General features: G+C 48.8%; 1 protein-coding gene across 2 annotated transcripts in view; it reads right to left on the bottom strand.

The window, feature by feature from the left end:
- Positions 1-20,697, bottom strand: part of NSF (N-ethylmaleimide sensitive factor, vesicle fusing ATPase) — a 77,898-nt gene that overhangs the window by 44,938 nt on the left and 12,263 nt on the right. For both annotated transcript variants that reach the window (XM_021539885.2, XM_021539884.2), the window contains exons 2-7: positions 19,929-20,014; positions 12,696-12,795; positions 9,809-9,848; positions 5,056-5,222; positions 3,232-3,339; positions 2,557-2,632 (exon numbers count right to left, since the gene is read on the bottom strand). In XM_021539885.2, the coding sequence (XP_021395560.1) occupies positions 2,557-2,632; positions 3,232-3,339; positions 5,056-5,222; positions 9,809-9,848; positions 12,696-12,795; positions 19,929-20,014 (577 nt within the window). The remainder of the gene's footprint in view (positions 1-2,556; positions 2,633-3,231; positions 3,340-5,055; positions 5,223-9,808; positions 9,849-12,695; positions 12,796-19,928; positions 20,015-20,697) is intronic.

The raw sequence follows: 20,697 nt of genomic DNA, 5'->3' as shown, positions 1-20,697 counted from the left end.
GTGGGAAGGGACTTTAAAATCCACTCAGTGCCACCCCTGCCATGGGCAGGAACACCTCCCACTATCCCAGGTGGCCCCAAGCCCTGTCCAGCCTGACCTTGGGCACTGCCAGGGATCCAGGGGCAGCCACAGCTGCTCTGGGCACCTGTGCCAGGGCCTGCCCACCCTCACAGGGAACAATTCCTGCCCAATCCTAGCAAACAACAAGGCTGCATTTTGCTGCTCTGTTCCACAGGCTCCTCTAAGAGGTATTTCAAGTTCAGCCAGATAATGAATGAGCACCAAGAGTCCAGGAAGTACAGCAAACAGCATCTCTGTGTGAGCCCAACCAGACTCTTTAATCCTGGTCTAAACACATCTGGAATCAATATTTCAATTCCAAGGGCAGCAAAACAAACAAACAGGAACGTGCCTCTGGGTAAGATGCCAGGGACAGCCCAGCAGCACTGGGGACACAGAGCACCTACAGCCCTGCAGGAGCACCAATCCACAATTCCCCTGTGTTTATTATCCCAGGGCTGCACTCCAGCTTTTAGGTCAGACCCCTCAGCCAGGGCTGTTCCTGCTCCCACAGAGCTTGGCCTACACTCCCCCCTTCTGGCTGCACCTCAGCACAGTAACATTCTTGCAGATTGGATTAAAACCTCTTCCAATGGTTTCATAACACAATTTTATGCTAAACAGAACAAACAGAATTGGCTTTTTAAAAAATTATTACAATTCTTCTCTATTGAAATAATGCAGGCCCTTTACTGAAGGCAGAGCTCAGTGACACTCACTTCACTTTCATCTCCTCTCTCACAATTTAATTATTCAGAACTTTACAATTCCCCAGAGACCAACAAAGCACATTAAGCAGCTCTGCCTCAGATCAATGAGGAGATTAAATGAAGTACCAATTTGACAGAAGTAAATTGAGGCACAAGAAGCTCTTTTGTCTTGTCTGACGACAGTGAAACAGAATCCTGGGGAAGGGTCCCTATTCCCAATGCAGCAGCTCGCCCACGGGACCACACGTGCCAAGAGGGATCCCAGGTCATTATATGGCTCTGAATATTAACCAGGCACAATCCCCTGCTGGCTGTGACCCAGTGAACAGGGTTATTTCACACTGCCCCCAGCTGTCCTGGCAGCAGAGTGAAACCTGAATGGGTGGAATCCCACAGTCACAGGTGGGAACTCACTGCCCTGCCTCTGCAAGCTCCATTTGGTGCTATCAACAGCTGTACCTTCGTTTGGATGCTTAATTACAGCCATCTCCAGCCCAGCCCACAGAGCTGTGTCAGGGTTTCAGCACAGGATGAGTGCTCAGACCAAAATTCTGGTGAGGTGCAAGGTGTGGTCACACAACAGCCTCACACCCTCCCACTGCCTGCAGCGACTGCGGCACGGGAAGCAGCCACAGGACACAAAGTCCCAGCCCCAAATGTGGCCCTTCAGGGCAGCATCAAACCTCAGCCCCTGCCACAAGCTCCTGCAGTGCTGGATGAGCTGAATTCTCCTTTCCTAAGTGGCTGCTCCCCTCAGATGGTTTATTCCTGTAGCAAGTACTCACAGCACTGAGCACTTCCAGCCAAGCAGAGCTGTGCTTTGAAGCCTATTGCAAAAATAAACCTCATGGCTCCCTGATCTCCCTCCCAGCAGCCTGCACCTGCCACTCCTGATCTGGGGAACAGCAGCAGCAAAAGGAGGAGTGTCCTTAGCTCATGGATTCTGGGAGGAATGAACAAAACAGGGAAGAAAAACAAGAAAAAATTAAAATAGAAGTGTCTGTTCAGCCTTGAATCACAGCCAGAGCCACAGCAGCAGCAAGGGAGGGATCTGCAGCTGAAGCTTGGAAAGAGTCACCCGCCTCATTCCACTGGTAAGAAAGGAACAGCCAAAGGAATAGCAGGTGTTCCTGTTCCCCAGGAAGCCCCCACAGCCCCAGGGCACACAGGGCCACTGCAGGGAAGGGCCTCACTGCCCACTCCAGGGCCCAGATCCCACCACTCCAACTGTGCCTCTAAGGAGCATTCCAGATCCAGCCCAACCCCTACAGCAGTTTCTTTCTAAAGCAATGTGTGGGGGACACACCAATTATTTCCTAATTTCTTTGATGGCCAAGTGTGATATTGCACACAGGAATTTGTTTTATTGAGGTTTTAGAAACTGTCTCTTTAAATCGCAGGTCCCAGCTGTGTGAATAAACTCCTGGAGGCAACTACACACAACCCCCAGTGCTGTTCTGCAGCTCCCTTGGCCTTCCAAAGAGCAGGACTTTGACATTTTGACTACACACATTAAAAAACTCTCAATTTCCTAATCTCTTCTCTTTTAATTAAATTTAATGAGAGAGCTGTTGGCTTGTTACTGTCCCTGAAAACATTATTCTCTGATGTTTGAAGAGTTAAAATATTTCAAACAGCTGCTGTCTGCTGGATCCACTCGTCCATTTGGCCTTGCTAATCTAAGCCTGGGAGTGAAGACAAACAACAACCTGGAGGCAATGAAGTCTCCTAGGCCTGAAAAGCAGAAGATCTCAAGCATTATTTCTCTGTGGGTGCAGGAACTCACCAATCAGATTGAGAGAGGAGTTCTCAGCTTTCTCAAAGGCAACTTGGCTGTTTCCAAGAACCAAACCAACCTCGATCTGCCAAGGGAAGGGACAGAAATAATTACATTAATTACCATTAGACCTAGCTTCAGACTGCTCCTTTGTTATCTCCAAGCACACCTCAGAAGGCAGGAAAAAGCAGCAAAAGCTCCACTTCAAAAGTCCTTGGGAAGAATGAAAAATACCAACCCCTCCTCTAAAACAAATACCACTGAATGGAGAAGCTCACCAGGTACAACAACCTGTCTGTTAAAGTTACTGGTTCAGTTCAAACCCAACTATTTTATTTCAGTAAGATCTAGCAAGCAAAGGAGAAAATAAAATCATGTACTTTCTACAGAAGGAAAAATCAAAATTGGACATATCTGGAAGACAAAAAAAAATTCAAGAGAGGCTGTTTCCATTACTTGGTAGTTAAAGACCAAAAGGCTATTCCTGTGTCCTCCCCAGCTTTGCAGTGTAGTGGAGGCTGCACTGAACTGCAAACAATGCTTTGTCTCCTCTGACACAGCAGATGAGCCAGATGTGTGACTTCCCCAAAGGCAGGTCACCTAAACTGCTCGTGCTAGCATGACCTGGTAGGACTTGCAGCTCTGCAGTCCCCAAGGAATGGACAGGAGTTCCTGGGAGCTCACCTTCTGCTTTTTGCTTGTTCCAGACTCCCCTTTGAGAATGCTGGGGTCCATGGCTTCCATGTCCTTCACCAACAGCCCAAAAAGCTTGTCATTAAAGCTGAACACCAGCTGTGGAAAGGGAAAACAAATCTCATTAAAGAAAGCTAAAAAGGATTCTGACAAGACTACTAAGATTTGAAGGGAGAGGCCTGAACACTAAGTTAACCACCCAGCAGCTCCCCTGGAGGCTTTTTCTTGGAAAGCTCTGGAATGCTGACCATGTTCTTTCCCTGCCCCAATATCAGAGTAACAGACCTAAAGTTACAGAACATGAAGTCAGCTGGAGAAACTCAAAGAAAAATTCTCCTTCCAAGAAAATCATCTATTCCCCTCCCTTCTCCCCAGCTCAGTGTTCTGTATCATCTGATGACATTTTTCTCTCACTTCAATAATTGGTGCTAGTCACGGAGAACAATTTAGCTCAAAACTTTCAGATCTTTTGCATTTCAGCTTGACAAGGACACTTCAGGAATAGTGCTAATGAGAGACAGAATTAATCTAATGGGAGGTAGGGTCCATCCCACAGAAAACCAGGCTGGGTCTGCAGCCTTGCCTTCCTTTCCTTGAGTTTGTATTTCCAACTGGCTTTAAGATTTACACCCTGCAAGGTGTAAATTCTATGAGTGACCAACCTTGACCTGTTTTGAGAACAAGGTAAAGCAGAGGCTATCACACAGGGCTTTGCAGGGGCTGAAGCCCATCTGCTGCAGACTTCTACAGGCTCAATTACAGGGACATCAGCTTTCCAAGGTCCCCAAGGAAAATACTTCATCCCTGTTTTGCTGCTTAAGTCCATAGAGCAGCAAAAAAATAATGGAATTCCAGAAACATTTGGGCTGGAAAGGATCCTCAAGCTCATCCAGTGCCACCCCTGCCATGGCAGGGACACCTTCCACCACACCAGGCTGCTCCAAATGCTGTCCAACCTGGCCTTGGACACTTCCAGAATAATAAAACACACTGCACTTCAGAGGTGCCACTGAGAATGAATAAACCTGGTGTTTGTCTTGATCTTATTGAGAAGGAGACAAAAGTGACTTCCCAAAAGATTCCAGGAGTTGCCATGCTCACATCCAACCAGGCCACAAAGCAGAGAGACCCAAACTCTCCCAAGCTCTGGGATTTTCCTCACAGATTTAGGATAGGGCAGATTCTAAACCCCTCTGCCCATGCTCTCAGTGAAAGTCACAATGGTTTTACTTTTCATAAAGACATCCTTCTGATGCCTTGTGAAGGCTGACCTAGAACAGAGACTGGAGGAGATAAAAGTAGGGATTTATCAGGAGGCCTCAATGGATCCACCTTGGGCAGCCCACAAGAGCCAGGGCTGCACCCCAGGTGACCCAAAATGGTCACAAAATGCCCCACAGGTCACGAGGTCTCTCACTTTTATCAGTTCTGCTCCATTTGCACATTGGAGTTCATTGTCCAGGTTCAGCCCATGCACTCCCATCCTGCTTGTTTTTCTCTCTCCAGCCCACAGTGTTTGTGGTCTTGGGCCTGAGATTTGGATCATTTGTTCTTGTACCCAGCTGGAGAAGGAATTGTTTTGTCTCCCTGCTCTGTGCAGAGAGCTCACAATCCCCTAATACGAAGCCCAGACCACACACTAAAGCAGCACAGAAGAATGTAAAAGCTGAAACCTGAGGCATCACTTCACACAAAGAACAATTCCTGCCCCTCGCCCAGCCTTTGCAGAGCTCTTGGCACCCTGAGGTGGTCCCTCACAAGCCTGCATGAGGTGTTTTAGCCCAGTGTAGCCTCAAACCCCAGAGCACAGCCCACCTGCTGGCCCACGGAGAAGGCCTGGCTGTTGAACTGCTGGATGAACTCTGCAGCCATCTTGTCTGTGTCGTAGGGGTTGGAGTCGATGTTCTTCTTCTGCAGGAAGTCGATCTCGATGGTCATGGTGCCAATGCACTGCTTGGTCTTGTCAAAAGTGTATAAGGAAACTGTAAAAAAAACCAAGAAACAGCACATTTAAGAACAGCAAGGTCCCCCCAGTGTATTAATCATGTTTGGCAAGACACACATTTCCCTTGAGAATTTCACTTGGTAAAACTGAATATATTATTTCTGTCAGAGACCCTTATTTCTCTTAACCCATGTTCAACTACAAGGCCAAAAATACAGTAAAATTGTCACTGAGAGGTCCCATTTTTCACTGAAAATGCCTGCATTGCTCTAAAAATTCTTAATAAACCTTTAAACAGCTCATACACCACAAAGACTTTGGGGGATGAGGACAATGAAAGCAAATCCAGACATGCTTTGGTCTCACATGGCTGTATCTCCACCTAATGGTTTGTACACATCTCCAGGAAGCCCAAAAGCAGCTTTTAGGGTAGCCTTGGCCAAAAGCAGTGACAAGAGGCCATCACTGGTTTTCTGTGGCAACAGGTTGCCAAGCTGTTCTCCAGATGAGGCAGCAGAAAATGAATTACTGCACATTCAAATGCAGCAATGCAATCTGTCAGCCCAAACACAGCACATCATCAACTGTCCTTCACCCCTGACACTGAGGACACAGCCCCTACCCCAGAGGTGTCCTTGGGCCCATGCTGACATTTCCAAGTTCCCTTCAGTGATGCAGAATCCCCTGAACAGAAATCCAAGGGGCAGGGAAGGCACTGCACAGGCACTGCCCCCCTGATCCCACAGGAACAGCACGTGGGAAACAAGAGACCACTCAGGCTGGAAAGAGGGAGAGAGGATGGAAAGGAAAGAGCAGCACAACCCACAGCTCCAGGGACACCGCCCAGCATGGGTGGCCCAAGGGCAGGACCTCACAAACTGGCAGGCCCAGCAGCCCAGAAAGCAGGCTGCAGCAGAAGCCAAAGATTCTCCAGAAGACTGAGGAACATTAAAGCTTTGCTTTGAATCTGCAGAACAAAGCCTCCTGTGCTACAGCAGTAAGGATGAAGCAGAAGGGGAATGTGGGAAAGGTGCTTCACTGCATCTGTGATTTCCTGGCCAGCCCTGGGCAGCAGAATGGCTCCAGAACAAACCTGCAGATGCTGAGGTGTGATGGCAAAACAAGCCCCCAGCATGGGCTGCTCCAGGACTTGTGACATGAAGGGAACAAGGAGAGGCTGTCTCCTGCTGAAGGTGTGACCAGAACACACAGCCACAGCTTGTGACACAGGTGTGACAGCACACACACCAAACATCTGGCATGGGCCACCCTGGGAGGAGCTGCCAAAGACAGATCTTCCAGGAAACAGGGATAAAGATGAAAACACTACTCCTGATCTACTGCACTGAGCTCTTTCAAAAGGGATACAGCAGCAGGGTTATCCTTTTGATCCTGCAAGCAAACACCAGGAGCTCCTCTCACCTTACACGTCACCTCTGAGCAGTTTCCTTTTCCTTGCTGAACCTCATGGCTTTGTCAAATAAAAGCTTCTGGAATATCAGTCCCTGGATTTGGCTTGAGGTGTCAGCAGCCCTTACATCCAGGACTGAGTGCTGAGGGGAACCCCCAGCATGGGGCTGCAGCCCACTCAGCAGAGTACAGCACCAGCTCCAAGAGGCTGGAATTTCCCAGTGAGAGGCTGGGAATGCAGCAGGAACCCCCTGGCTCTGGGAAGGCAGCAGGAATCTCCCTGGGGTGGGAAGGCACCTGAGGCAGCCTGCCTGGCTCCAGCTGGGCATCTCTGCTGGGAACACAGGAGCTGGTGCAGCTGGAGTGCACAGAAGGCAGGGCAGACACATCCATCAGGTCACTCTGCCTTCCCACCAGGAAAACCACTTACCTGGAAAACCTTTACTGTATCATCAGGGGCTCAGCAGGGCTCATCACTGCTCCACAGAGCTGTGGGCTGCATTTACCCTGACATTTAAAACACAGCTTCCACATTATCAGGGGACCAGGACAAAGCACAAGCCCTGGGAAATCACTGGGTTTGTGAACACTTCTCCCTACCTGCAGAATGCTTTTACAAATCCCTTCCACCCAGCACGGAGTCAGATGATATTTAGTCACTGCACAGAATCACTGCATTATTTTTGTTAACACAGGCTCCCACGTAGCTGGAAGGTTTGCAGCAAAGCTCAAGGCAAGGACAGTCACAAACTGCTCTAAGAGCTGATCACACAGAATATCAGTGCTTCTTTCCCCAAAAGACCTGAGTACTGAAAAGCATTGACCTGTGAGTTGGCACATGATCAGCAGCCAAACAAGGGTGAGAAACAAATTAATTTATGACTCTTCCCCTGTTACAGGTCCTTCTTCAGTTAGAACAAGACCAGCTAGCAAAAAATCACAGATTAATAGAATCATCAAGGTTGGAAAAGGCCTCCAGGATCACCAAGTCAAACCATCAACCCAGCACCAGCACTGTCATCACCACTACATCATGTCCTCAAGTGCCACATCCACCAGTTCTTCAAACATTTCCAGGAATGGTGATTCCACCACTGTCCTGGGCAGCCTGTTCCAAGTCTTTACAACCCATCCTATGAATAAATTTTCCCAAATATCCAACCTACACCTCCTCTGGCACAACTTGAGCTGTTTCCTTTCATCCTGACCCTTTTCTCCAGGGAGAAGAGACCAAGCTCCTTCCAGGTCACTGTATGTAGCAGAAAGGTCTCCCCCAGCTTTCCTCTCCAGGTTAAAATCCTGGTCTGTGAGACATCCAGAGAGGCAGAGACACCAACTCCAGCCTGTGCCTACAAACACATCAGACTTCACATCCTGATCCTGCTCAGGGACCTGCTGAGACCACAGGAGCTGGGAAAACAAACATCCAGGAGGGAGCTTTCCCAGGAGCACCTCACACCCAACAGGGTCTGAGGCTGGAAATGAGGGTGTGTATCCATGGCCATCTGTCAGAGCTGGGGCAGGTCCCTGCTCTTCTTTGGGCAGTTTTCTTTATCTCTTCCACAACCAATCCTCCCTCCAGGAGATCTCTGCTGTTCATGGCCACTGAGTGTCCCTGCTTGGCTGAGAAAATTCCATCATCCCATGGGGAGATGCTCTGCCCAGGGGAGGAGCCAAGCATTCCTACCTGGATCCAATCTGACCTGGGAACAGCACAGCAGCCTTTGCCCCCTGCATTCCCAGAGGAGCAGCTTCCTTCCCCCTGCATTCCCAGAGGAGCAGCTTTCTTCCCCCTGCATTCCCAGAGGAGCAGCTTTCTTCCCCCTGCATTCCCAGAGGAGCCCAGGCCCATCTCCCCCAGCCCTGGAGCTCCAGAGGAAAACTCCCCCCTTGTGCAGGATCCTGCTCCAGCAGAAGCACAGCTGGCACTGCAGGAGGGCTGAGCCACCCTGGGATGGGGCTGAGCCACCTCCTTGACCCACAGCCTGCCAGGGCACGTTCTGACTCTGGCAGTGTTTTTGTTTGTTTGTTTGTTTGTTGGGTTTTTTTGTACTATTGCAGTTGTATTTTTATTTTTCCTAATAAAAACTGTTATTCCTATTCCCATATCTTTGCCTGAGAGCCCCTTAATTTCAAAATTATAATAATTTGGAGGGAGAGGGTTTACATTTTCCATTTTAAGGGAGGCTCCTGCATTCCTCAGCAGACACCTGGCTTTCCAAATCAAGACACACAGCCACACCACTCCCCAGGCTCAGCCCTCCTCATCCTGACACAGGATGCAGCAATCAGCTCTGCCCAAAGAGGGAATCCCTGGAACCACTGCAGGCTACTCCAGAGGCAAAGCAGTGGCCTCTTGAACAGTGTGCTGCAGTGCAGAGAGCAGGATCCCAGCAAGGCAGAGGAGGAGCTGCCCTCTCCAGAAGCACAGAGGTGACTCCTGATGGTCCAAAGAACAAATGTGATCCATTACCTGGACCTGCTGTAGCAAAGAACATGGAGACCCTCCTGTAACAAGCTGCTGCCAGGAGTCTGGTCAGCATTCCAGCAGCTACAGACAGGTTCAACAGCTGCACCTGTGCCTGACAGTGATCCAAAGCAGAGGGAATAGTGACACACAGCACAAAGTGACAAAAGAGCTAACTGTTCTCCTCCAAGCATTCACCAAGGCTTGGAAGGCTCGAGGAAGACTTGAAATAGGGAAAGAAATTCACCTCAGCCCTTCACAGCATTTGCTTCAGAATATTCTGGTCAGTTACTGGTGCAAACATCAGTGCTGCTCCCAAATCTCAGCACTGCAGGGCACACTGCTGCTCCTGGAACTAGAACATCCCCATTCATTCCAGTGCTGGTGCCAAGAAATTCCCCAAGGACAAGAGGTGTCCTCTGTTAGTGGCGGTGTTCCCCAGAGACCCAGAACAGGCTATCCAGGACATTTCCATGTTCATATCTGCATGTGGACACTGACATCCCACGCAGAGCTAGGCTGAGATACCAGCAGGTATCTGGAGAAACTGCCAAAACAGTCTGCCAGGTCTGGAAAACATTAAAAGCAGAAAAGCTGCAGAGAGGAGAGCAGCTCCTTCACTAACAAGGGCCTCACATCACCTGGAGAAGGACTGGAGATCTGTGAGTTCCCAATTCAGTTTCCCTTCAGGATGGAAACATGAATTCAGCTTTATGAACACGTCCCAATCGCTCTGACTGACTCACCATCAATCTCCTGCCCGATGGAAAGGCCAGCCCATTTTCTCTGAAAAATAAGACAAAAAGGTCAGAACACCTGCCCTGCAGGACAAACACCTGCCCTGCAGGACAAACACCTGTCCCTCAGAACAAACAGCTGCCCCCTCAAAGGCAGCCCCCTCACCCAGAGGAGCAGGATCCCCCAGAGAACCTTCAGCAGCAGAAAAAAGGGGCAGAATGGAATATCCCAAAGACCCCCAAATTAACAGGAAACAAGGCAAAATCATTGAATAATCTCTCCAAATAATTCTTGTGACCTCAGAAGGTTGTCCTGTCCAGCCTCCTTCAGCTTACTGATCTCCTCACCATGCTGGAGGCAGAAGTTGTGGTGCTGGACAGGGCTTATTGTCCTTCTGCTCATTTCCTACCAAAGCCCAAGTTCTGAGCACTCCAGAGGTACCAGAATTGCTGTTACACATCCCATGAGCAGTTTAAAAGCTTGTTCTAATGTGCTCCAAGGTGCAGTATTACCTGAACCAAAGAGAACCAGTAAGAATGAAACTGTTCACATCTTTTAGGTCCCTTGGAAATTCCTTTAGAGAGGTTTGTGCTGCATGGAACTGCAAAAGTGGGAAATCGTTCACAAATTATGTGACACAAAAAAAATCTATAACCTTTACAATTCCAACAGTTCTGGCTTGATGACTGTAAAAATGTCGTTTTCCCAGTGGCTGCTGCTGTGTTACAGAGAGACTGCAGTGTCTTCACAGCCCTCATCACAGGCTATGCCATGTTCACAACCCCTCAGGTATCAAATAAAGGCACCAGTCACATGTAGGTGTCATTACAAACAGTCTGGGGAGATCACATACGAAAAGCTATAGTTTATGGTCATTTGTATTTGCCTTTTTGTCTGGGAGAAGGAACACAATAACTTTGCTTACAAAGTGAACATTTCTCCCCTTACACCCTCTCCAACATCCACAGAATATCCTGAGTTAGAAGGGTCCCCAAGGATCATCCAGTGCAGCTCCTGGCCCTGCTCAGACCCCCAACAATGCCAGCCTATGCACCCCTGGGAGTAGTGTCCAAAGGCTCCTGGAGCTCTGGCAGCCTCGGGGCTGTGGCCATTCCCTGGGGAGCCTGGGCAGTGCCAGCACCTCTGGGGGAAGATTTGTCAGGATCTTCTCTGTGGCAAGAGATCATCTCAACCCCCATGCTCATTTGGCTGGTTTCTGCTAAAGGTTTGTCATCACTGTGCAGCAATTCATGTTTTAGGCTCTCAGGATACAAAATCTGTCAAAGCTTTCAGTGTTAAGAGTCAAGACTACCACAGAATAAAGGTGGTCCAGGACTCCATGTGAATACTGAGTGTACAACAAACACATATTCTGGAGGCCTCAGAGCACAGACATCCCTGAACAGGAGCAGTAAACACACAGAGGGTGTTAGACTGACTGCAACTATCTGAGGCTCTGGGAAACACTGGGAATGTTAAAATTAAAACCCAGAATCAGGAATACCCCAGTGCTCAGAGGACTGAAACAGCTCTGCTGTGGAGACAGGCTGAGGGAATGGGGCTTGTTCAACCTGGAGGAGGCTCTGGGGGATCTCATTGTGGCCCTTCAATACTTAAAGTGGGCTTAAATATTTTTAGGGGGACAGACTTTTTAGTAGGGACTATAGCAAAAGAAAAAGGGGAAGTGGCTTTAAACTAAGAGAGGGTGAATTCAGACAGGGTGAAAATGGTAAAAACCTTACCCAGAGACGTTCCAGGGAACATTCAAGGTCATATTGGACAAGGGCTGTAGACAAACTGGTCTAGTGGGAAATGTCCCTGTTAAGACAGCCTTTAAAGGCCCCTTCCAACCCAAACAGCTCTGCAGTCCTGTACATCAAGCATCCAGCTCCCAGAAGCTGCAACACTCCCTGCACAGCCCCTTCTCCAAGGGGAGCACCAGGGCTCACCCCTTGGCAGATGGGCTCTCCTGGCTCCACAACAACCACTGCAACATACAAAAACCGACCCTAGACCTGAGTGCACTGACTTGAACAGCACAAACATCTCCTGCTGGGCACTGCTGGGCACTTTGGGCATCACAAACCACAGCCAGACACTAGTGAACATAACATCCCCCACCCACTCACGGGACAGACCCAGTTCCAGCAGCACATCAAAAGGCAAAATGTCATTTGGGGGCTTCTACCAAGATGTGCTGAGAAAAAAAAAATCTCCTGTGTTTGCAGCACAGAGACTCACTACTCTGAAGCAGTGAGTGGCAGGGAGATATGAAAGCACTGACTCAGAGACAATTGCTGCAGGTTCATGGGATGAGACAGCGTGAGCAGTAAAAAGCGACAAACTTCATTTTTCAATTTAATAGTTAATTACATTCATTATTTATTCTAACCATCATTTAACATCTGATGATGACTTAATTAAGAAAGAGGAGACAAAGGGGTTTGGGGTTTTTTTAATGCATTTCATTGCACTTTTCATCTAAAAATACTAACAATGACTGAATGTAGTCAATAAAATTTCCAGCAGGTCTTAAAAATGAAAAACACAGCAAAGAAACCCTTTAAAGTCAAGGGAAAATGGGGAACAATAAAGATTCACAAGGAAGGGCAGATATTGCTTAGGCTTTTCTTTTTCAAATAGTTTCTTTCTGGTGGATTTTTAAAAGGTTAAATTGCACATTTTCCAGTATCTTTATCCCACCATGCACTAAAAATATATCAAAGCAATATAAGCACAATCACTTTGACTGCAGTGAGTGTCCTTGAACTTTTGCTGGCAGAAATCAAATTTGCAGTATACATTTATTCCAATTAGAGAATTTATCTTCAATCCTAAGCCTAAAAGAAATTTTGCTTATTCTGTAGCAGAGTAGGAAGTCCAACCACCCCATACCTGGGGCAAGCTGAAGGCGATGCTGCCAGGGACAACCGAGGGGTGGGTTCTCAGCGTGAAGATGTACTTGTGGTTGGGAGAGGTCTTCACCATAACATGCCTGGAAAAGAGATCAGTATTTTACTTTGATGTGTACCAGGAGAGTTCTGCATTACTCACAGTGCTGTGAGAGCTCAAAAGAAACAGCCAGTTTATCTCTAGGGCTACACAGGAAAACCAAAAGCATTGGAGCCACAGCCCAACACAGACACGCAGCAGGGTGACAGAACCCACCACCCTCACTGGTGCAATGTGATCTCAAACCCAACTGCAAGACTGTACCAGAAATTAATATTTGCATTCCCCCAGTAGCCCTTTACTTCAGGAATGCACTGTACAAATGAGAGAGAACCAAACCACAACCACAAACACCAAGGCTGCCACAGCTAAAAATCAACACAGTTTCACATCTCAAGCATTTAACACCAAAGCATTAATATTTTACCCCCACACAAGCACCATCCCCAGCAGTGATGCCAACAAGAAGTAGATACAAAGCCTGTACAGGGATCTGAGTGCATTGTTTAGAAATTTGATAGTAGAAAAAAAATAGGAGGAATTTCTGTACAAAAAGTAAAATCAGAGGCCCTGGGGCCGCTCCTCCTGGCACAAGTGACCAGCTGATCTTGAACTCAAGACAGCATCAGTGTTGGAAAGTGGCCCTATGGGAAAGGGCCTGGGGGTGCTGATGGACAGCAGCTGAACAGGAGCTGATGTGTGCCCAGGTGGGCAAAAAGGCCCGGGGCACCTGGCCTGTGTCAGAACCAGAACAGGCCCAGGGCAGGGACTGTCCCCTGTGCCAGGCACTGGTGTATCAGAATAAACCAACAGACTGCATTTTCTTCATGGTGAAAAAACCTCCCTCTTTATTCACGTAACTGGTTTTTATACAGTTTTACAGACCTCGTGGGTGACTCCAACTGGTCAGTATCTTTCTTGCTAATTAGTTTACTGGTTAGTAACAAGCTGTTACCCTGTGCTGATTGGTCGCTCAAACCCCCAGGGTGTATGTGCAGGACAAATTGTTTATAAAAGACAGTTCTCATTTTTCTATCTAACAGTATAAAAACAGTTTGTACAGGTGCTAGCTGTTTTTCACCCAGGAACAGATTGTTATGCTAATGAACTGCTCACACCAGGATTCCTTTCACTGCTCACACCAGGATTCCTTTCACATGGGAACTTGCTAAGTGCTAGCTTGACAAGGCCAGCCACTGATTTTAGAAGAGCAGGCTTGATTTTATGAGGTCTTTCTTTATCATTTTTCTACCTTACTGCAACACTGGTGAGGCCACACCTCGAGGACCCAGGTCAGTTCTGGCTCCTCCCTGCCAGGAAGACACTGAGGGGCTGGAAAATGTCCAAGGAATGGAGATGGGGAAGAGTCTAGGTGGGGCTCAGCCTCGGAAGATGGGGGGCTCAGCCTGGACATTCTCACTCTCCACAAGTCCCTGACAGGAGGGGGCAGCCAGGATGGGAGGGGGGTTGGCCTCTGCTCCCAGGGAACAGAGACAGGATGAGAGGAAATGGCCTGAAGATGTGCCAGGGGAGGTTTGGATTGAACATCATGGAAGGGGCTACTCAGGGAGGTTTGGAGTTCCCATCCCTGGAGGTGTCCAAGGAACACCTGGATGTGGCACTCGGTGCCCTGTCTTGGGGACAAGGTGGGGACATTTGGCACAGGTTGGAGTCAGTGATCTGGGAGACCTTTTCCTCAATGATGCTGTGATTCCATCATAGAGCAGTTATAAAACCAGAGCAATACATGCAGTCAGGAGCAGACACAGCAGCAGCCATGGCATGTGTCTGTCTGTCACACTCAGAATTGAAGCTGTCAGCAACAAAGATACTCAAAAGCTGCTTCTAGCTCTCCTCAGACTATGCCTGATAGCTCTTATCATGTGACAGGCAGACAGCTTGCTGCTGTGAGAAAACAAAACCAAAGGAGGCTGGGATTTGTGTGCTCTGGCAGCAGGGTGATGGTGGAATCAGGGCTCACCTCATGTTCCTCTCACAGCTGCTGGCATTGTGAGCACCCTTGGGTACACAAGGCAGCAGTTCCATGGGATTTTACCCCTCACCAACCCCAGGGTCAGGAAGGGCAGGATGAGCTGTGCTGGCAGCCCAGGTGCACGCTCCTGGCCTCCTCCCTCCCTGCAGCCCATGTTTTCCATGCACATATGCTCCCTATACTTCCATTTGCACAGGCCCAGCCAATCCAGCACCATGCAAGTGAGGATCTGCACTGGCTCCATCCTGTGTGCAGAACAGCTCCAGCCACACCACAGGAAGGAGCATATGGCCCTTGGAGACAAGAGGAAATGTAGCCCAAACCAGGAGCCAGGGCCAGCTGTCACCTGCAAACCCCACCCAGGCACTGCTGGCACTCGGTGGCCTGGCAGTGTCAAGAACATTTTCAACACACCAAAGTGACAACAGAGCTCCCAGCTCAGGCAGACTCTGAGCTGAGTCCTCACTGGTTCTGACCCAAAATCACCCATCAGCTGCCAGAACACCCTTCCCTTGCCTCCTCCTCCTCCTGCCCCAGGCATAAATCCAGGAACCTGGTGTAGGTGGTGAAGTTCCATACAAATGTTACAGGGGAGAACGAGGCATTAATTGGTGCTGCACAGCAGCCAGGGAAGATTTATGAAGATTGGAAGACAGCAGATGTCACTCCTGCCTTCACGTAGGAGGATCCAAGGAATTACAGGCTGGTCAGCTCACCTTACTCCCTAGGGAAGTGATGAAGCAACTAATTCAGGAAGCCAAACAGATTAAAGCACAAGAAAGTGACTGGGAGTCACTCTGAGCATGGATTTAGGAATGGTCAGCATGGATTTGCAAAAGAAAATCCATCCTGACCAGCACAACAGCCTTCTCCAAGGAAATGGTGAGCTCTGGGGCTGAAGGGGGAGCTGGATTTATCCCAACACTGGCAAACTTTCCACACTGCCTGGCACAACCACCCTTAGACCCTGCTGTGATATAGACTGGGCAGGGAGACAGGCTGGAGAATGAACTGCTGCCAACAGCATCAAATCCACTGCAGTCCACTGGGATCAGCAAATCCAGCTGCAGGAGGTCACCCCAGGAATCCACATCAGGCCATAATTATTTAACCCCTTCCTTCTGAGCAGCTGAAGGGACAGAGCTCCTCAGCCAGCCCACAGGGGACACACCTGGGTGTGCTGCTGCTCAGAGGGACCTCGACAGATCCCAGTCAAGCTCAATAAGGGAAAATGCAAAGTCCTCCACCTGTGGGGGACAATCCCACGCACCAGTGCAGGTTGGGGGCCAACAGGGGCCAAGAAGCACTGGGAACCAGGTGGACAATGAGCTCAATGGGAGCCAGCAACACATCCCTGCAGCACATGTGGGTAAGATCCCCTCGGGGTGCATTAGCTAGGAGCAGGCTGTACAGGGTGCCCAGGGGATCCCTGGAAGTGTCCAAAGCCAGGCTGGACAGGCCTTGGAGCACTCTGGGATACTGGAATGTGTCCCTGCCCATGGCAGGGGCTGGAAGTGGATGATCTTCAAGGTCTCCTTGCAGCTCATTGGGTTATTCCAGGATTACGAGGAGCACCAGCAGCAGGAACAGGCAGTGATCCTCCCTGGATGGAACGGTTCTCCAAGGAGAGCTCATTTCAAACTGAGCAGTGGGCAAAGCAGAGAACTATCCAGGAGGCCAGCACTGAAAGCAGGAGTTTTCCAGCACAGTATCACCCTGAGTAATCCCACTTAGTATCAGCACACAACCAACTGGAAAGGAAGGTGAGACACTGCAGAGTATGAGAGAAGCACACCCAGAGGCAACAAACAAGTTCCAGCTACAATTCAGAATACCACAAAATGCACCTGATGACAACTAACACCTGATTGGAAGCAGCTCATGACACAGGAAAAAACCCAAAATTAAAGCTTTTTAAAGCCCCAAATGGGTCCTGAGCAGTGCATGCACCAGTGACTTCAACACGTAGAGATTCAGCATCTCTGCAGGAAGAAGCAAACTCCATCACTGCTGGGCTTCACTTCAAAAACCCAAAATGCAAGAAAATTACAATACCTGGTAAAAATATTGGGGAGGAGTATCCACAAAGATTTGATACCAATTACTAAGCCGGGACATTTCATTCACCGGAAACATCTCCAGCAAAGCAGAAAGACAGCAGAGCTTGGCAACAGACAAATAGATGTCAGGAAGAAAAAACAAAGAGAAAAAATGGGGAAAAAATCAGCTTTCTGAAAGAAGATACTGGGAAAGGTCAAATCCTGACAGGTTCTGTGAGAAAAATCTGCATAAGGCACAGGAACAACCACGTTTCTTCTCAAAGACAGCAGGAACAGGCAGCTTCCAAAAAGCTGTAAGCAACCTAAGTACTACAAATGCTCAAAATAAGGCAACAGCAGAAAAACTAAATGCATTTTCCTACACTGATGCTCACCAGGAAGGAGCTCAGAGAGCTCATGGAGACATGGGGGAAATCTCAAAGTCATTAAAAGCTTCTGGTTATACACAAACAAAAGGAACAACAAATCACCAGGGCCAGACAGCTCCCAGAGCTCTCCCAGGAGGAACTGCTGCTCTATCCGTGTGTAAATCTTCGCCTGCAACTGTCAGATCCAACCCATGTGCTGCCAGCTCTTAGGAAGGGCTCCAGGAAACTGGGCCCAGGAAACTGCTGGGAAATTTGCTGGCCAGGCTGAGCAAACCAAGAGAAACTCCAGCAGATGTGAATTAACCTGTGAGTGCATCAGATTTTCTGTTGCTGAAGCATGAGAAGGGCTCCTGTGAGGGAAGGGATGACTCAGGTATCTATGTGGAGGTGCCAGCAGGGATCTCATCCCATGCAGTGCATGTTTGGAAACCCAGAGCAATCATCAGCAAGGGCTTCTCAGAAAACTAAACTGGCCTAGGAAGGATGGGCTTCCCATGTGAAAGGGAACAAGCAGTTCTTAACATGAACAAAAACCTGCCATTGAGACAGCCTGCCTTGACTGCTGTCCCCTCACAGCCTGGCTGGGTTCAGAACTGGTTTCTGTCTCCAAACTGCACCAAGAGTCCTCAAGGCAGAAGCAGGACACAGGATGAAGATGGTGCCACTCCCCAAACCATTACACACCACACACTGGACCATACAGTGTATGGCCTGGTGTGAACTCTGAGCACTGACTCATCCCTGCCCAGCTCACAGGGTGCAGGAAGCAAAGCATGAGAAGATGATCAGCAGCACCCTGAGGTTAAACCATCTCCTTGATGCAAGGACAAACTCCATCTCTACACCCCAAGAAGCAAACACAGCAGAGCCCTTGTGGAGGTATCACCAAAAACCCTCCTGAGCAGGCAGCATGGTGAGGGACCTGAGCCAGGGGTGCTGCTGGTGGAGCTGCAGCAGGGCTGGCCCCAGGGAGCTGCAGCAGGACTGGCTCCAGGGATCTGCACCCAGGGCTGGACCCAGGGAGCTGCAGCCAAGCCTGGCTCCAGGGATCTGCACCCAGGGCTGGTCCCAGGGAGCTGCAGTGGGGCTGGCCCCATGGATCTGCACCCAGGGCTGGTCCCATGGATCTGCACCCAGGGCTGGTCCCAGGGAGCTGCAGCAGGGCTGGCCCCAGGGAGCTGCAGCAGGGCTGGTCCCAGGGAGCTGCAGCAGGGCTGGTCCCAGGGAGCTGCAATGCAGCAGCAGCTGCAGCCCCAGCACTGCCAACACCAGGAGTTGCCCGTGCTCCCTCTGACACTGCGCAGCCATCTGCAGCATCTGCTCCCAACCAAACACACTGCTGGTGTGTGAGCACCCTGCTAGAAATAAACAGCTCCCAGGGGCACAGGAACAGCCAGGAAACCACATTCAGCCTGCTGAGCCAGCACATCCCGGGGCACTGCCTCCTGCATGCTGCCCCAAATGCCAGGAGAGAGGGTTCTGGAAGCCAAAGGAACACAGCCGGCTGCAGGGCTGGCAGCTGGGTCCCTGCAGGACATCCACACTGGAGGAAATTAAAGTTTTTATAATGCATGAGGTAAAATGCTCGGTTCAGGTATTTTTGTAACTCAATTACATTGAAAAAAAAAAATCAACCTGGGGAAAACCATACTTTGAAAAGACCAGGACACTTTTCTGCCCAAACAGACACTTTTGCCTGCTTCTGATTCAAAAAGTTCTGCTGGTTTAGGGGGTGGTTTTGTTTGGGTTTGGCATTTTGCATTCCAGTTGGGCTCATGAAATCACAGTTCAGTTCATGACTCCAGAGCCATGACAGGTGCCAGGGCAGCAGAGCTGGCTGACAGCACAGACATGCTGAACACATCCCTGCATTCCTGCAGCTCAGCACTGCTGTGTTCTCCACCCTTAGCAGAGCTCACCTGGGGCAGGTATTTTATATAAAGGTGGGCATATCATTCAGTATCTGCTTTAATATTTTTCCCATTTTTCAAACCCAAGTCCTTCTGCCTTGTGCTGCACGTGATATTCCCTTTCAGCTGAAATTAATGACTTCTGTCTACAACCTACATACTAAAATCTGTCACAGCTTCCCTAAAGCTGCAGCAAAGCAAAGAATCTGACTATGTGAATTGGCTTCTTGTAACACAAAACCTTTCTGTGTGGGCTGAGCTGAACAATGAAGGTGTTTTCCACCTAATAGAAGTAAACCCCAGAGTTGGGCTCCATCAGCCACCCCAAAACTGCAATTAAAGAATCCAGCTTGTTGTGCCCACACTCTGGCTGCTTCTCCCATTTGCTCTTGTGCATGAAAACCGTGAGAACAAGAGCTCTCCTGGCTCTGCTCAGCACTCCCAAATGATGTGAAAGTGAGAAGATGCCCCAAGTAAGACAATAAAATGATAAAAACGTTTTTGAAATAGTTCAAATATTCTCACTATGTAGCAGGAGCAACAGCAAAACCAAAACAAACAAAGAATACCACAAGAAGTAGTTCATTAAAATAATTATTCTATTAGTTAAGCAGATGCAGTTCCCAGGAAAGAAATTATTTAGAGAAACAGTCACCCTTCTTCCAGCATCTCCCATTTCCAGAAAGAGCCACATTGAAAGTTCTGCTCTCTAAGGACACACAAGTTTTGTTAATCAAACTGCTGTGTTCACCTTTCCAAACATGAAATGTCATTCCCCCTCCACACAAATTTTGAAATCAATTCCTTTTTGGTCAAAAGCTGAAAGAGCAACAGTGCACACTTACTGCCCAGACTGGAAGTCCTTCTCATTCACCACAGCACAGTTGGTTAAGGACAGCTCATCAGTGGGACACCTCGCTGCTTGCATAGGCTACAAGAGAGGGATGGAAAAAATGTCAAATAAAATTCTGTTTTTCCTTTACCAAGCCTCAAGATTTCTGCAAAACCACAAAGCACAAAACAGGTCTCCTGAGTCCTGGCACACTCTCAGAGCCCACTGGTATCAATAAGCTCCTCTTTCAAGTTCCTCCAAACATTTCCACATGTCACAGGTATTTGTATCCCAAAACTCTGCATTTTGGGACTACTATGTACTTTATATTTTCTATCCTATCTACACAAATACTTTGAAATTACCTGGGAGAAAGCCTGCAAGGCAAACACTGTTAACTTGCAAGTGAACCCTGACACTTGTGAAGCTTCCCCCAGTGCTGGCACAAGGCAGAAGGTAATCGGCATTCCCTGGAAGGTATTTCTTGCACAGTGTCAGAGCACTGGGATCTTCTGGAAACTGCTAAGGAAAAGCAGCCTGGAGCCAGAGCAGTTCCCCTACAACCCTGTCTCACAGTGCTGGGCTGGGTCACAGAGCCCATGTGGGGAGGAAGAGAGGGATAAAGATGTGACCTTCCCTCTTCCCTGAACATAACTCAGAAAATTGGAATTTCAGCATCCATTCTCCATAAATCCCTTCACCCAGTGCAGTACAGGGCAGCATTGAGAGTCCACAGGAAGGTTTAACCTGAGCCAGCTGCTATCCAACCCCACAATCCCTTT

This window comes from Lonchura striata, chromosome 25 (genome assembly GCF_046129695.1).
Source record: "Lonchura striata isolate bLonStr1 chromosome 25, bLonStr1.mat, whole genome shotgun sequence".
NCBI classification, from domain to species: Eukaryota; Metazoa; Chordata; class Aves; order Passeriformes; family Estrildidae; genus Lonchura; species Lonchura striata.
Note: the sequence above shows the minus strand (reverse complement) of the source record. Positions and strands in the feature narration are given on the sequence as shown.